Source organism: Neophocaena asiaeorientalis, unplaced genomic scaffold (assembly GCF_003031525.2).
Source record: "Neophocaena asiaeorientalis asiaeorientalis breed wild unplaced genomic scaffold, Neophocaena_asiaeorientalis_V1.1 scaffold147, whole genome shotgun sequence".
Taxonomy (NCBI): Eukaryota; Metazoa; Chordata; class Mammalia; order Artiodactyla; family Phocoenidae; genus Neophocaena; species Neophocaena asiaeorientalis.
The window spans coordinates 497,564-514,384 of record NW_020173758.1 but is presented as its reverse complement, the minus strand read 5'-3'; the positions used below and the strand labels follow the sequence as shown (position 1 = coordinate 514,384).

Below are 16,821 nucleotides of genomic sequence, written 5' to 3'. Positions count from 1 at the left end.
GGTTTTTTTTTTTTTTTTTTTTTTTTGGCAGGGGAGTAAGTGCTCAGAACTACAATATTAAGATGACAAATTAAGTGACGCTGTATAGAGTGAACTAAAGCAGGGAGAGACTGGAGGACAGGCAGAAGTGAACACCAAGTGGACCTCACACCGTAGGGGGGTGTGGAAGTCGAAACATGGAGGGACAGAGTTTGAGGGACAAGAGTGAAGAAGAGTGGACTGTCCCACCCTAACTGGAGAAACTCTGGAGTTCTGAGGAGCAAGAATTCAGTTTCAGTCAGAGTTGGCTCAAAGATGTGAGCCAAGGTGACCAGGAGAACGGCAGCTCCAAGAATGAACATAGGACAGTCTGAAGGAAAATGTTGTTTGGGGAAGAAAATGAGGAGCCTGAGCTCTTACAAGAAATCCATGAGGAAATGCCCAGCAGACTATCCGAAATGAGGACCTGGGATTGAAGGCTGAGCTTAGGGCTAACTCTCCATACAGACAGTGAGTGCAGTCTGGGTTTGAATCCCAGCTCTGCCACTCATAAGCCATGTGACCTTGATCGGACTCTTGATGTCTCTTGTGTCTTAGGTGTCCTCAGTAATAGAAATGGGCACAGTAATATCTATTCCCCTAGGGCTGTAGTAAGGGTGAAATGAGGAAATCCATATAAGGCACTTGAAATAATGCCTGGCACAGAGTAACCTTTCAATAAATGTTGGCCACTATTATTACCATTATTACTCTGTAGTCATCCTTACAAAGGTCATAGCTAAAGCCATGGGGGCAGAAGACAATAGTCTGAAGAAAGAACCTTGGGAAATGTGTACACTAAGGCATTGTTACATCATGTTCATTTTTTCCAACTAGACTGCTTCTTTGAACGTGAGCTCCCAGGCTTGGTTCCCGGGGTGTGTGTGAAGAATCTGGTAAAGATTTTTGAGCACCATGGCAGGCCAGCTGTGGACCATCTTAACATCACCTTCTATGAAAACCAGATCACCGCGTTTCTCGGTCACAATGGAGCAGGGAAAACCACGACCTTGTGAGTCTCCAGTCATTTTCTGGCTCTCTTCCTCTTTTAGCTTCAGTCTGTTCTTTCCCATTGAGTTTTAGGGACAAAAATATGCCAATATTTGTGTCCCAGGAAGGTGTTAAGTACAATGCAGTTTTCAAAGCTTATTCTCATATATTGTTTTATTTGAGCCTCACATGAAATTGGAGACAGAGGTGGAGTAGTAAGTTTATTGCCCGCTTTGTGCCAGGGAAATGGACATCCAGAGAGCTGAAGTGACTTTCCCAAGGTCACCAAGTTGTAATGGTTCCCTGGGGGCAAGAGCCAGGTCCTCCCAAAATTGTCTCTTGTCTTTGATGCTGCGACCCGGCCTCCCTACCCCCAGCCTCCCCCGCATTACCGTCATGATGGTGGTGATAAAGTCGTGGCCACCACCATCACATGCCCTCTGTCTGTAGAGCGCTATTTACTTTCAGAGAGCATTCCTTTTCCTACCTATGAGGGTTGGTGGTAGTTCTGGAGAAAGTTAAAAGGGGCTGTGGGCTAACTGCCTGGCAATTGAAAACTAAGTTCAGGGAAGATGAAGGCTCTGCATGGACTCCTCAGGTCAGGAAGCTCCCCTCACTTTTCTAAGGGCCCTGAGTGTCATCTGCTGCGAAGGAAAACAGGGCCAGCTAAGGTTTCCCGAGGAGCAGCAGGGCAGGGAACCCATATGAACGCAGTCGTCAGGTCCTCTGGCTTCTTAGAGAGCCCCAGGAAGGAACAGCTGTGTACACCCTGCATTGGAATGTTCTCTGAGGGCGGTTCAGTGTGAATGGAATGTGGGGCTGGTGCCATTATACTTGGTTCTGTTTCCCTCTAGTGGTTGATCAACAGGCCAGTTCAGAGAGCCTGAGATTGTATCTGGCTCAGGGACAGAGCTGGGAGGGTTAGCTGATTTCTCTCCTTGTTAACTAATATGGTCAGAGAGCCCCAAGCCCTGTTCAGGACCCCAAAGGCAAACACATTACTTCACGAATGTGAAATGCAATGTCCCCTGGTGGCCAGAACACAACGTTTAATAAAAGTAATATAATATGTTTGAGTCTTCCTTTATTCTGGCATTGTTCTAAGTGCTTTACAGGTATTAACTATATTTAATCCTCCCAAAAAAACCCCATGAGGTGAGCGTCGTCATTTCCCATTTTACAAAATAAATCAACGTTACTATTGGGCTTTTTATTATTTTGGATCCAAAATTATTGTGGTGATAATTCCCAGGCCTGGGTTCAATCAGTTAATCAACAAATACATGTTGAACGCTTGGGCTTCTCAATAAGACCTTGCCTTTCGTAATGGTGACATCAGGCAAAACTTGGACCCATGGGCTGGATACCTTTAACTGAGCCCCCTACAGCGCCAGGAGCTGTGATGGCTGAGTTGGGGAGGGATCTCCGGCTGCACGTGAGCATTCTACAGCTGGGAATCAGTGTACACCCATCAGTGCTTGCCTGAAAGAACTAGGAAATAAGTGAAGCAGAGAAGGAAGCGGATGTGCTCATCTTCCTAGGGGCCTGGACGCACACTGGTGCTAAGCCCCATACAGGAAACTGTTGGTTCCTGCAGCTGATGATGGTTGGGGTTTAATTGAGGGTCAGAATCACCAACCCTGGGGTGGAGGCTGCTGTCCCAAGACCTTCCTAAAGGCCAGCCTTTCAACCACTGACTCCTGCGTTTGGCAGGTCCATCCTGACGGGTCTGTTGCCACCGACATCCGGGACTGTGCTCATTAGGGGAAAGGACATTGAAACCAGCCTGGATGCTATCCGGCAGAGCCTTGGCATGTGTCCACAGCACAACATCCTGTTCCACCAGTAAGTAGAACAGGAACTGAGACCCTCCCTATGCCCTAACCTCACCTTGCCCTCCAACAACATGTTCTCTAGAGCGCAGCTGAGGGATGCCAGCTCTGGGGGCAGAAGGCAGTACTCTGCTTTGACTTCCCCCACATTCGGGGTCCTTTGTCCTGCTTGCAACGAGACATGCATGTGACTGTGCCTCTGGCACTCAGAGCTGAGCTCTCCCTGCTCAGAAGAGTGGTGCTGCCTTCTCTCTGTCAGGGTGGCTGGTCCCGGGGCCCCTTGCTCAGTACTTGCCCAGAAGTCTGGTCCCTTTCAGGGACCAGAGAGGAGACCAGCCAGGTATTAAAAACTGACTTTTGAGGAAGCTTTTCAGTTGCTTTTTTCCCAAACTTTTATTTCTTATCTAAAAAGTTATATACAGTCATTGAAGCAAAGAAGGAGGGAAGACAGGAAGGAAGGAAATATAGATTAAAACAAAAAATAAAAGTCACCTGTAATTTCACCAGCCATGGAAAACCACTGTTAACACCTTGATATATAATTTTTCTCTTATACATGTATAGATATACATATATACTTTAAAATTATAAAGGAGAATAAAACTCTGCATACCATTTTGTAACCTGTTTTTTTAAATGTGATTGCTTTTTTAAACCTAAGATACCATGAACATCTTTTCGTGCTATTACGTATTCTTCTATGCGGTAAGTTTTAATGTGTACATACTATTCCGTTGTATAACGTGCTGTTTCAGCTGTCTTAGATATTTTGGCAGGGTTGGTATTTTGTTTCATTTTTCTATTATAAACAACACCACGATGAACATCATGATTGCTAAATCTTTGTGCTCATCTTCAATTATTTCTATGAGGTAAATTGCTAGAAGTGGAATTGCTGAGCACATTGCCTTTCTCATTGCCCCATCCCCATAGCCTCACAGTGGCTGAACACATCCTATTCTACGCGCAGCTGAAAGGGAGGTCCTGGGAGGAGGCCCAGCTGGAGATGGAAGCCATGCTGGAGGACACAGGCCTCCACCACAAGAGGAACGAAGAAGCTCAGGATCTCTCAGGTGCTTGGTATTGGGAAAAGACAGGGCTTCAGATGGCGTATCCATGGTTCCCCAGCGCACAGGGCCTTGTGCATTTGCATGTGTGCATGTGTGTGTACGTGTGTATATTCTTAGGCTTATAACAGGAGAGCTCCTAAGGGTTGGAACATTCTATAAAGTTATTCTGACCATCTAAGACCAGCCCACCTCTGGATTATTTCCCACATGAAATACTATCTTGCAGCAGCCTGGGCTGTATGTGCTCTGATGTTTATGTGTTTGAACTCAAAGGTGAGAACAGTCTTCAAATGGTCTGATCCTAGGAGGCAGGGATTTTCTTTCCTGCATTATGAGGCCTGTACCACTAGAGTTTTGAACACTGTGTGAATATCTAAGGAGGCAGCATCAAGCTGCTGCTGGATTTAAGGTGCCTTCCTTATGAGGTCAGCCCTGGGCCCTTCTCTTCCAATTGTCCACAGCTCCCGTGACCCTGCCGCCTTGTACCTCTAGGTGGCATGCAGAGGAAGCTGTCCGTTGCCATTGCCTTCGTGGGAGATGCCAAGGTGGTGGTTCTGGATGAGCCCACCTCTGGGGTGGATCCCTACTCGAGGCGCTCAATCTGGGACCTGCTCCTGAAATATCGCTCAGGTAATGGCCACTGTGCATCGCCTGTGCTCTCACTGAGGCTTTATGGGTGCTCTCCACTCACTCACACCTAGCATTTTGCAACTCAGTATAGTAAAGGCCACAGCTATATGCTCAGATGGGGCTTTATCACTGGCTTGGGGGAGTCTATAAGTTCTAGATGAAGCCTCCTGAGATACTTTACACAAGTACAAGCAGGGAGTTACTGATGAAGCAGCCTACTTCCCAAAATGCTCTAGAAAGTTCTCTCGACCTGCAGCCCTTCTGTCTGGAACAATGGGAGCAGCTCTAGTGAAATTCCCCCTTGGAAACCAGGTGTGAGGGCAGTGAGCCTGTGTTCAGTGCTGCAGAGGACTGCTGCAGATGGAGAGGTCTCAAAGTGTGACATCTCCTCCTCTGTCGTGGCACGTGCAACCAGAGGTACAGATCCAGAAGAGACAGCAAGCAGAGCTGGTGCCCGTAAAAGTGGTGGTGTGGTTCAATCCTGCGGTCGATTTGCCTTCCTGGAATCCTCATTACCATTTTCTTTCAATGACATCTCCAGCTAGTATCAAAGAGTGTGTGTGTATGTGTGTTCTTTGCAAAGATTATAAATGCAGTGCTTAATGACCCAGAGAATACACATATAGAACTCAAAAGATGCTGACTGACTGTAATAAACATGTCCCATATATGGTGATTTATTTGCATCAGGTCCTATGTCTAATGAAGCAATAATCTGTGAAACAGTGCTTTACAATATGCAGGATGCTAAAAACGTTAGCTGTTTTCATTTTTATTCTAATATTCTAGACTTTATTGCAGAAAACTTGTTTTTATTTATTAACTCCCAGTTTTTGCAACCCATATAATGGGAAGCTTGCCATACATCCTCTCCCATCCACACCTGGCCCAGGCCTGCCTGGTGATTCCCCTGATCCCTGCCCTTGCAGGCAGAACCATCATCATGTCCACTCACCACATGGACGAGGCCGACATCCTCGGGGACCGCATCGCCATCATAGCCCAGGGACGGCTCTACTGCTCCGGCACCCCGCTCTTCCTAAAGAACTGCTTTGGCACAGGCTTCTACTTAACCTTGGTGCGCAAGATGAAGACCATCCAGGGCCAAGGAGGAGGCTGTGAGGTTTGTGTCTGTCCAGGGAAAGAGCCTGTCCTGGGTGAGAAGGAACGCACGGTGTGGTGCTGTCGTTCTGGACTTCTACCTAAATCAGACTCCAGCCGGCAGAACTGGCCTCTTTGTTTCTGGAACCATTTGTAGATTTTGATAAAAGGGCGTTTTGAACTCTCCTACAGAGATGCTTTACCCCAAATAAAACAACTAGTTTTAAACGACCTCTGATTATTATAGGCCTAAACTGCACATGTGGTTTGGTGCCACATAGAAGGGAGTGACTTATTCTGCAGGGTTACACTAATTAAAGGACAGTAGTTGTTTAAGTTCCTTTTTTCATTCCAACATTTATGTTCCCTAATTAAACCCAAATTTCATTGGTAAATGAAAGCTAAGAAAAAGATTCCCTGATAACTATAACCTGAAAATGGTGAAGTGAAAAACTACCAACCAGCAGAGACCAACTCAGCATGTTAGGAGCCCCAGGTTCAAGTCTGGGCTGCAAGGTGAACAAACTGTGTCATCCTAGGCAAATTCCTTAATTCCTCATTGTTGTGGGGTATTTTCCACATAGAAAATGAAACTGATAATTGCCTCTCTGCTTCTTGGGGATGTGGTGAAGATAAGTGAGATAAAGTATTATAAATGTGCTTTGGGCTCATTGAGAAAGGCATTGCTCACATTCAAGTTGTTTTGTCATGCTTATTTTATTGTAGCATTATTTATGCCTCTGGCCCCTGTAGTTTAAGTGTCTGGCTGCTTCTGGGTTTTCCAGTCCTGGATAGACTTCCACAGCCCAGCATGCATCCCTGGGGAGGGAGAAGCAGAATGTCTTGCACAGGCCGACCTATAGCTTTCACATAAGTAATGACAAGCCAAAGGGATCCTTCAAGGTTCTCTCTGTACCTGATTCACACACTCTGCAGAACAAAATCAAACAGCCACAGCTTCAAAATGTTCAGATGAAGTGATAGATTAAAACAGTGAAGAAAAATGTGTTGACTACACTTGGCGTGAGAAACAAAGCATGGTGGTGACTTCAGTGAGCATCAGGGAGATGCTATAGAAGTGACTGACGTCCATCTGTCGTAGGGGACCTGCAGCTGTGCGTCTAAGGGTTTCTCCATCCGGTGTCCATCCTGCGTCGATGAGATAACTCCAGAACAAGTCTTGGACGGTAAGGACTCAGGCAGACTGTACCTCAGTTCTTGTCTGGCGATCATCTCTGGGTATTGTTGGGTGTGTCCGGCTGTCGTGCATTTCAGTGGGAGCCAATAGAACACTCTGTGTGTTTCTCAAGCCCACAGTCATGCAATTGCTCATCTTCTTCTTTTGAGTTTTTTCTCCTCCTCCGTTCCCAAAGGGATGTTAAAGTCATGGACCTACAGGCCCTCTCCTTTTAATGACGAATCCAGTCTTTGTTCACTCCTTGCCCTTGTCCATAGTAAGCCTCCACTCCTGGGGTCCTCCTGCCTGGCTCCAAGCCACATTCCTCAGTGTCTGGAGAAAAGGGGTTCTAAAGGTGCCAGCTGGAGCCCTACAGTGGAGCCATGGCGATGCACAGCCCTCATCGTGCACTTTTCCAGAGAGTCAGTTTGCACGGTGTAGATGCCAAATCTGAGGAATATTGCACATCCCTGTTACACTCCCAGCTTTCCTCTCAGTTTCCAAGTTTTCCAGTGGTTCTTGCTTGGATTAGAGTGTGTCAAACCTCATAAGGGGTGCCTCCACTCCAGGAAGATGCCAAAGAGAGGCGCTCGCTGTAGAAGCACTCATGGTGCAGGACCTGACCTCCTGCCCTAGAGTGCTTGTCAACAGCTCTTTCCATTCTCCTTGAGTGCTTGCCTCTCATCCTTTCCCTGGGGCGTCTTCACAATTTGAATACCACACTTCCCATATTCCTAACTATGAGCAAAACTAAACCTATGTACCAAGTTAATGAAGGGGGAAAATAGCTGCTTATCAAAGAAAAGACAAAGTTTCCTACTTAGCACGAATATTTTTCTAACTAAAATCTGGTGAAACAAGAAAACGAGACAATATTTATGCACCACGCTTAAAAGCTGAGGCAAAATGCCCAGAGGTGCATCAGATTTACTCTCCCACCCTCTCTTTGCACTGACACAACCTGTGGTGAACGTGAACACATCTTTTTAGAACATTTCTGTGTCTTTTTCCTAGTCTGCCTTGCCATGGGCCCCTCCCTGCTTTCTGAATAATTTTTTTAAAAGAATACATTTAATTAGTGTGTGCCAAAGTTAAGGTGGAAACAGAGCCTGCTGGCTGAGGTGAATTTTTTAAATATTACTTTATTTCTAAATAAAAGTTTATTTTCTTTGAATAGAAGAGAGATGCTGTGAAGGGTGGGAAGCACAGTAAGTAGTTATACCCGAAATAAGAGAAGGAAGATCATTTCAATCCCCATTAGCTCCTTGGAAGGCTTTTCACACACACACACCCACATACCACACACACTCGCAGACCTCCCTGCCAGACGCTGAAAGCCCTACTGCCCTGAAGGACTGCTGCTGGAAAGGCTGACACACACGTCTAAGACACAATTCCTGGGAATCCAGCAGCTTCAGGTTCGATTTCCTTCCTAAGAGAACAATGAACGTGACCCCTAGAGAGCTGTTAGGGCAGAGCTGCTTCCTCCCGTGAGGAGCCCTCCGGCCCCAGCATGAAGTCATCTCAGAGCTGAAGACAATTGAGTCTAATTTGCATATTTGACTTAAAACAAGAAGGATTTGGGTTGAAAGCTATGAAATCCCTCCACATGAGTCATTTCTAAAACAAAGAAGGAAAAGAACTCATTGGGTGATCCTGACTCTGAGAGGATGGCTTGCAGAAACACACAAGACCTGGGCTCTGAGTCCCCAGAATCCCTTCCCCTTTGACCTGCCTCTCAAGACAGTGTGCTAGGGAATTGTCTCTTTAAATGCATGCTTTAAATTTTTTAATCAGATTTTTAATTTTAAAGTAACACATGCTCATGCATAAAATTCAATTCTGATGGTATGAGTGTATCAGGTGAATACTTGATACTGGACACTTCCCCACACCCCATGCTGTGCTTCCTGTACTCCATCCCATGGTCCATTTCCACAGCTTCTCAACCCGCTTCTGCATTTCCTGGGAGCTAGGGATTAAGGGTTTTGTTTGTTTGTTTGAGGAGGCAGATGCAATCCCAGGGGAAATGGTGCAGGCCTCCCAAAAGTTAGACCAGTCCTGGGTGTGTGATTTAGGAAGGGGAGTTCTCACCCAGCTTGGTCACCAAGGCCGAGTGTGCATATTGGGCAAGTCCCCTATACCTTGGGCCAGACCAAAAAATGAAAGCAGTTTTGACTCTCAGGCTTGTGGTGATTAAGAATGAACAATGTTGATGACAGGAGCTTTCTTACTTGAGATGATGTTCATGATAACAATAGCAGCTAACACTCATCTATGGGCCAGGCACATCATTCTCAGTGTTTAATGCATATTAACGCATCCAAGCCTCACAAATCACAATAAAGTGGGTGCCATTATTTTCCCCTTTACGCAGATGAAGAAACAAGGGTATGACCTGCCTAATGTTGCATAGCTTGTAAAGAACAGAACATTTGATTGAACAGAGGAGAAAACTGGTACAGGAGTGTTACATGAGCTCCCCAGGGTTACACCGCTAGTTGGGGGGTGGGGTGTTGGCTTCCATCTCCATCTCCCTTTCCGTGCTCGTCACAGGGCCAACTAAGCTAAAAACAGACATGATGGAGCGCTATTCCTCTGCAAGAATCACTACCGAGAAAGGAAATGCCCTTTTCTCAAATGAGAGGCAGAAGAAAGTAGGGAACCTGGGCAAGTTCACAGTCTTCCAGGTTCTGGAAAACACAGTTGATGTCAGCCTTTCTTCTTGTCTTAGGGGATGTGAATGAGCTGATGGATATGGTTTGCCACCATGTTCCGGAGGCGAAGCTGGTGGAATGTGTTGGTCAAGAGCTCATCTTCCTTCTTCCAAATAAGAATTTCAAGCAGAGGGCATACGCCAGCCTTTTCAGAGAGCTGGAGGAGACCCTGGGTGACCTGGGGCTCAGCAGTTTTGGAATTTCTGACACTCCCCTGGAAGAGGTAAGGCAGAGATTCCAGGTGGTTGCTGTCAGGTACCAGAAGAGGTGGTTCTTCGCCAGAGTCTAACACAAAAGTCTAGAAGGGAAATTCTGTAAAGGCAAAAAGCCGTAATTCCTCACCCAAGCGTAGCAACTATCTTCATTTTTGGCTTATTTCCTCCTGCCTTTGTCCATACGCACACATATTTTACATAGTTATGGTCACCGTATACATACACTTTTGTATTTATAGAAGACTATGTTCTTAGACAAAGAGTCGTAATGTATTTTCTTCCTATGATGAAGCAATCCCCAACAAAATTGAGCTTGGGTTAGATTTTTCTGAGAGTGGGAATGCCCAAACCAAATTCTCTCTTTTTTCCTTCTTGACAGATTTTTCTGAAGGTCACGGAGGATTGTGAGTCAGGACCTCTGTTTGCTGGTATGGCGCCCGACTGTGGAGTTTGTTCCCTTACCACACCTACGAGCTCTATCTTGAAAGCCTAAGGAAAAGTGCATAAAACAACAAAGCAGGGAAACACTCCTCCATTGCCTTCATCTGACCCCAAAATAACAGGCATTTTGCACTCTCAGTTCCTTTTAGGAAAGACAAATGGAATTAGATCTGGGTGGGAAGACTCTAGACGAAATCAGGATTCTTAAGGAGGTCAGGCTGGGAGCTTCACCATCCCCAAGCTTCTCACCCTTCCTGGTCTCCTGTTCCTGCCACATCACCATCCTCATCTCCTAGTCTTATCTCTGCCAGGCCTCTGATCCACTCCTGCTTGCATGACTGACAGCTCGCAGAGTTCTTAGAGATAATGGTGACAGTAAATACAACCCAGATGCCAGCTAGGACCTCCTGGCCTCTTTGAGATGGAGATAAAATTATTCTGAGCCCTCATTTAGTGCACTGCGGAGCTTCGAAACTGTGGGGACCGTAATTGCTGTGGATTCTGGGGGTTTCTCTTCCATATGTGTGAGCCCGGCCACCAACCATCCCCTTCCGTGATTTCTACCAAATCTCAGAGCCACACAAAGCACTCATGAGTGCAGTGGATTTTACTGTGGAGGGTGGAGGTTGGGGAGATGGACATGCAGGAGAGCTTACCTGCCGCAACACAGGCCACTTCTGATAGAACAACAGGCATCCACCCACTGATAAAATGCTCTCCCTGGCTTCTCCCTTCCCATTCCATTTTCCTCTCTTCTGGTCAGAGGCAAAGCTGTGAGGCAATTCTCATTTGCTGTCTTGGGCACCTGCCATTGGTGCCCAATGGTGATATGTTACACTTTCTACCCAGTGTAACATATCACAGTATTTTCGTGTGCAAAGACTGTTTCCTCTTTGTTAGTTTCCGGTGCTAGCTCTATGTCACGGTTTTCATCTTGCTTTGTAAGTGATCCCAGCTATGCCTAGAATTAACAGTAGTCAAATATATCAGTCCACACATGTGCCATGACCCAGTTAGGTTGTGTGGCAGCCAGAAGAGGTGGCCATCCAGGCCGAGTGGGGAGAAAGGTGCAGTGCTCTGGAGGGGGTGGGAGCAGCTCACCACAGGGCCCAGGTCTTCTTTCCAGCTTTGTAGACACAGGAATTAAATTCTCTCAGCTCACTGAAGGGCAAAAACTTACATTAACCAAAACCAGAATGAAAACATGCTAATTTATATTAGAAGCTATGATGGATTCAAGAATCAGGGCCTTTAATCTGCACAGAATGCTCCTTCTTAATAATTAGGTCCTGGGACTTCCCTGGTGGCGCAGTGGTTAAGAATCTGCCTGCCAGTGAAGGGAACACGGGTTCAATCCCTGGTCCAGGAAGATCCCACATGCTGTGGAGCAACTAAGCCTGTGCACCACAACTACTGAGTCTGTGTGCCGCAACTACTGAAGCCCGCACACCTAGAGCCCATGCTCCGCAACAAGAGAAGCCACTGCAAAGGGAAGCCCGCGCACCGCAATGAAGAGTAGCCCCGATTGCCGCAACTAGAGAAAGCCTGCGCGCAGCAACGAAGACCCAACACAGCCAATAAATAAATAATTAGGTCCTTTTAGAAGAATAAATTACACATCAGAAGACTGGTCATTCTGGACACAGAATAGAATGTTCGAAAGAGACAGTCAAGGGTAGGGGTTAAGAGCATAGCCTCTAGAGTGAAGCAGACCGAACATCAAACCTGAACTCTGTAATTTGCTAATTGAGTGGCTTTGGGTAAATACTTAGCCTCTTTTTTTGTTTATGAGAACTCCTTAGATTCAATCCCTTAACAGCTTCTATGTATAACATGCTGCAGTGTTAATTAATTTTATCATGTTGTACATTACATCCCTAGTACTTATTAATAGTTTCTTTGTACCTCAGTTTCCTCATATGCAAAATGGGGATGATAATAGTATCCACCTTTTAAGGTTATTAAGAGAATGAAATGAGCTAAAACGTACCAAGTCCTAACACAGTATGCAGTTTCTGGTTATGATGCAGCAGGACCCTAATCTCAACACTTACAAATATCTCTTACGTCAAACTCAGCCCTGATTTATACTTTACAAAGGGCTAAGTATCCGTTGTTTTATTTGATTGTCACTATAACCTCGTGAGGCTGAGTAGGGCAGGGATTGACCCCATCTGGGGAAACTGAGCTCATGTAAGTTGGATGACTTGCCTTAAAGTCACACAGGCTTTTGAGTCTTATTATTCCCTGGTCTCAGCTCTCAAATCTAGGACCCTCAATTATACACTCCCACTGTCTCCCCCTTTTCAGGTGGCTAATTGTATTTGTTTTGAATAGGCTCCGTTTTAGAGGATGGCATTTTTCTGATCTTGTCTTCAGAGTCTGAAGGAGCCTGTGGCTGTCTATGGAGTCATACATTACATGGTACCAAGAGGGTCCAAGCCATTTCTGAAGGGTGGCTCACTGCCAGTGGCCTCTGGAGGGCAGCAGAAAGCCAGAGACAAACAGACCTGAAGCCCTCAACTCTGGTCTGGACCGTGGACTCCAGTCTGGATGGGGCATTAGGGAGAGAGCAAAGCTCAGAGGATAGACACGAGGACAGGCAGCATCAATCCTACCAGAGGGAGGGCCATCCACAACAGACATCAAATCTGAGCCCAGATCAAGAGAAAGGACGTGGAGATGGGACTCTGGTGCCAGGTAGTCAGTGAGGCTGCAGAAGTTCTCCACCCTCTGAGTAGCAGGCCTGGTACACTGCACGTGCCTGTGAACATTAGCTGAAAGGATGACTCAGCTGACCCAGATCCCTTTGCAGCTGCCCTTGTCCTGGGAGACTTGAGGAGAAAGCAGCTAGGGGCAACTAGCCATCCTCTAGGCCCTCTATGTCCAACAACATATTCTGCAAATAAATACTAATCAGTGATGATAGACTATAGCTTCAACATAACAGATGACTTACAATGGTTTATAAAACACATTCACCTGTGTTAGCTCATTTAATCTTCATAAAAACCTTTTTCTTGTTTTCATTTTACAGATGAGAAAACTCAGATTCAGACAGGTTGTCACTTAGCCAAATTTGAACATCTAGTAAGAGTCAGGATTCAAACCCAGGTCTCCTAACTCCTAGTTCATTGCTCTTTCCACTACTTCTCGGTGACCTCTAAAAATTTAGAAAGAACCAAATCAACTGTGACTTTTACTTTTTCTATGTACACAGGTTATACATGAATATATTTTGTTCTTAAATTCAAATAATACAAAAAACACTAACCCTTCCCAGTTCATCCCATGCCCTTACCCAGCTCTGCCCCTGAAGCCGTAACCTCTTTTAACAATTGACAGGTATTCTTTCAGAGCTTTGCACATGTGTACACATTGTGGCTGTATGTGTATACATAAAATGTTTCTTTGCATATGATAAATATGCTGTCTAACATAAATATGGTCTCATTACACATATTGTTCTGCACCTTTGTTTTTTGGGTTTTTTTACTTACATGTGTCAGACCTCTCTGTCTTGTTCCCTTTAACTACTGTAGAGGATTTTAAGCAATTTCAGGCAATTCTGTCTACAGATGATTTATATCAGAAGATAGAATTTTCAAAAGTTTATTAACCTTCCTGGCCTGATATTTTGTCGCTGACTTAAATGAAGGGAAAATTGACACAGTAAGAAAACAATGATCTTGTGAATGTTTTTATAAACTATTAATTCCATCTCCCAAACCAGGCGGCACTCAGCAGAAAAGAGAAAACGTCAGTCTTCGACACCCCTGTTTGGATTCTAGCAGGAAGGCCAGACAGACTCCACAGGGCTCCAACGACCACCCCACGGAGCCCGCTGCTCCCCTGGAGCAGGATGGGCACAGCCAACTTAACACGGGAGTGCAGCTGGCCCTCCAACACGTGCAGGCGCTGCTGGTCAAGCGGTTCCACCACACTGTCCGCAGCTACAAGGACTTCCTGGCCCAGGTATTACTGCAGTCTTTGGCTATGCTTGTTTGCCGGTGGCCACGCCTACCAGACCTCTCCCAGCCTCCCCGTCCTCTCTCAGGTTTTCTGGTGCACATGGGATCAGACACGGCGATGAGCACCTTCTTTGGGTTCTGTCAGCTTTGTTTCCTCCCTGCCAACCTTTGTTTCTTTTTGGTAACACAAAGCTTCTTTGTAAGTACTCTACCTCACTTAGCAGAGAAAATAGAATAAGAGTGGATATGTTAATATTGCTTTTATTTTTATAGGGGAGGGTGAAGTCATGTTTTCATTCATTGTTTTGCAGTGACCTTACATATCAAGGTCATTGTCCGCTTTTTCTTTTTATACTTTTTGTTCAGAAACAGAAACTCTGGTTCACCTCTGGCTGAGCATTGGCCTACTTCAGGGTTCAGTGTTGACCTGCTTCAACCACCCTTCAAAGGTTACCAGAACATTCTGTGTTCCCCTTCACAACCTGCCTTTGCACATCCTCCCATCATGTTCCCCAGAAGACTGACCTTCTCCATCAGGGCCCAGTTATGAGGCTGCTGGATAAATGTTTAAAAGGGAGTGTGTGTGTGTATGTGTGTGTGTGTGTATGTGTATATGTGTAACATACCACATACCACAGCCCAAGTTACCATGTTTATTTTCCCACAGATTGTGCTCCCGGCCACTTTTGTGTTTCTGGCTCTGATGCTTTCCATCATCATCCCTCCTTTTGGCGAATATCCTGCTTTGACCCTTCACCCCTGGATATATGGGCAGCAGTATACCTTCTTCAGGTGCGTAGACTCATCCTCAGATGTCATCATCCACCTCCTTGGGTTGTGGGGCTCCTGGGTCACCTGCTGCTTGGTGTGGCCCTGACCTTCCCACTCTCTGGGACAGTCACCAGCATGATGGTGGTCCTCAGGCTGCCCTCAGAAAGGAAATTAATGAGTCTGCCACTTGGGAAAGGTGACCCCCAAGTGGACACGCAAGACTGCCAGGAGGAAGGAAAGAGAACGCAAAGGTTGGGTGAGTGGGTTGAAGCTCCATTTTTTGAAATGCAGACCTGATATGGAATCAGACCACTGGGGTGTTCAGATAGCCTACCCCTCTTCTCAGGAGACCTATAGCTACCTCAAGGCAGAATCCTTTGCCTTGTTTACATGCCAGGCATGTAGTAGCCATTCAACAGACATTTGCTGTGTTGCATGTTGGCTGCTTTGTCCCTCTGTCCCAGTCACATGCCCATCGAGTAGGCCCCTCTCACTCTGTCTAGCATGGACCAGCCGGACAGCGAGCGGCTCATGGTGCTTGCAGATGTCCTCGTGAATAAGCCAGGCTTTGGCAACCGCTGCCTGAAGGAAGAGTGGCTTCCGTAAGTCCCTGCGCACCCCTGCCCTAACACCAGCAGCTGCCCTGGGAGACCCTGATGGTGGGGGCTTGGGATGGCAGGGTTGGGAGAGGCCCCATCTCAGTCCTGCTCTGTATTACACGAACACTACCAGACCCCTGAGCAGCACTCACCCGGCCTCTCCATCAACACCTCTGTGCAAGGGTGTTCACTGCCCCTCAGGAAGCCCCTGCACCACAGGACTGCTCTGTATTTCTATAATTCTCCATATAAAAGTACCATACTGAGTTGACATATGCTACTCACAACTTATTTGAAAGGAATCTGAACGGAGAAGGGGGGCAGATGGGGGATGTGCCCTTGTGTGATTGGACCTAGAATGGCATTAGTTACATATATGGCCAACTTTCAATTATTGCTTTAAGTGTGGAGAAGAGAGTTCTAGAGGGCAGTTGAAATCCACCAAGAATTCAAAACGTTCAATGTAATTTTAACTGCTTCTCTCATCCAGTCTTTTTCAGTTATTGATAAGGACCAAAACAGATTAATTTCAAAACCTCTTGTATTTGTTCTCTAAACGGTCAGAGCTGCCAGCAGATAAAAGGGAGATTAAGCCATCCACAAGCTAGATAATTTTTCCCAGCCCCACCCACATCTAGTGAATCAATAAAATTCTAGTCTTGATTTTTTCTTGAGCAGAAACCAACCTCCAAGAGTAGAAGAAAATGCATGGGTCCGAGGAGGAGGAAAGGCTCGGAAGGAGAGGGTTGGGCACTATTTCTCATTTTGAGGAATTTTTATCAACCTTGAAGCTGATTGTGGAATATGTTCTTGTCTTCCATGAGGGAGTTCCCCTGTGGCAATTCAACCCCCTGGAAGACTCCCTCTGTGTCCCCGGATGTCACCCACCTGCTCCAGAGGCAGATATGGACAGCAGACCACCCCTCGCCTTCCTGCAGGTGCAGCACCAGAGAGAAGCTCACCATGCTCCCCGAGTGCCCTGGGGGCGCAGGGGGGCTCCCACCCCCTCAGGTACCTCCCCCTCCAGGGGCTGCTAGGGCCCTGAGCCTGTCTGTGACCACAGCCATTGCGCCTCCTGAGTTTCTAGCCAACTAACGTTTTCAGACTGACGGCTGAGTGAAGGACTAAATGAGGCTCCAGGTCCTTACCTCCTGGAGGAAGCCACTGACCAAAAGCTTCATTTCCACCAAACACTCCCCATTCAATCTAGTAAGAAAATATCTTTAAGTATTGAGAAAATTACACATCAGGCATGATCGCTATAGAAAAATTAGAAAACACAGACAAGT

General features: G+C 46.2%; 1 protein-coding gene across 1 annotated transcript in view; it reads left to right on the top strand.

Moving 5' to 3' along the window:
• Positions 1 to 16,821, top strand: part of ABCA4 (ATP binding cassette subfamily A member 4) — a 128,896-nt gene that overhangs the window by 76,004 nt on the left and 36,071 nt on the right. The window contains exons 19-30 of the mRNA XM_024751258.1: positions 856 to 1,030; positions 2,722 to 2,853; positions 3,774 to 3,913; positions 4,403 to 4,540; positions 5,470 to 5,663; positions 6,744 to 6,828; positions 9,553 to 9,758; positions 10,130 to 10,178; positions 13,925 to 14,166; positions 14,830 to 14,954; positions 15,437 to 15,535; positions 16,357 to 16,543. Of these exons, the coding sequence (XP_024607026.1) occupies positions 856 to 1,030; positions 2,722 to 2,853; positions 3,774 to 3,913; positions 4,403 to 4,540; positions 5,470 to 5,663; positions 6,744 to 6,828; positions 9,553 to 9,758; positions 10,130 to 10,178; positions 13,925 to 14,166; positions 14,830 to 14,954; positions 15,437 to 15,535; positions 16,357 to 16,543 (1,772 nt within the window). The remainder of the gene's footprint in view (positions 1 to 855; positions 1,031 to 2,721; positions 2,854 to 3,773; positions 3,914 to 4,402; positions 4,541 to 5,469; positions 5,664 to 6,743; positions 6,829 to 9,552; positions 9,759 to 10,129; positions 10,179 to 13,924; positions 14,167 to 14,829; positions 14,955 to 15,436; positions 15,536 to 16,356; positions 16,544 to 16,821) is intronic.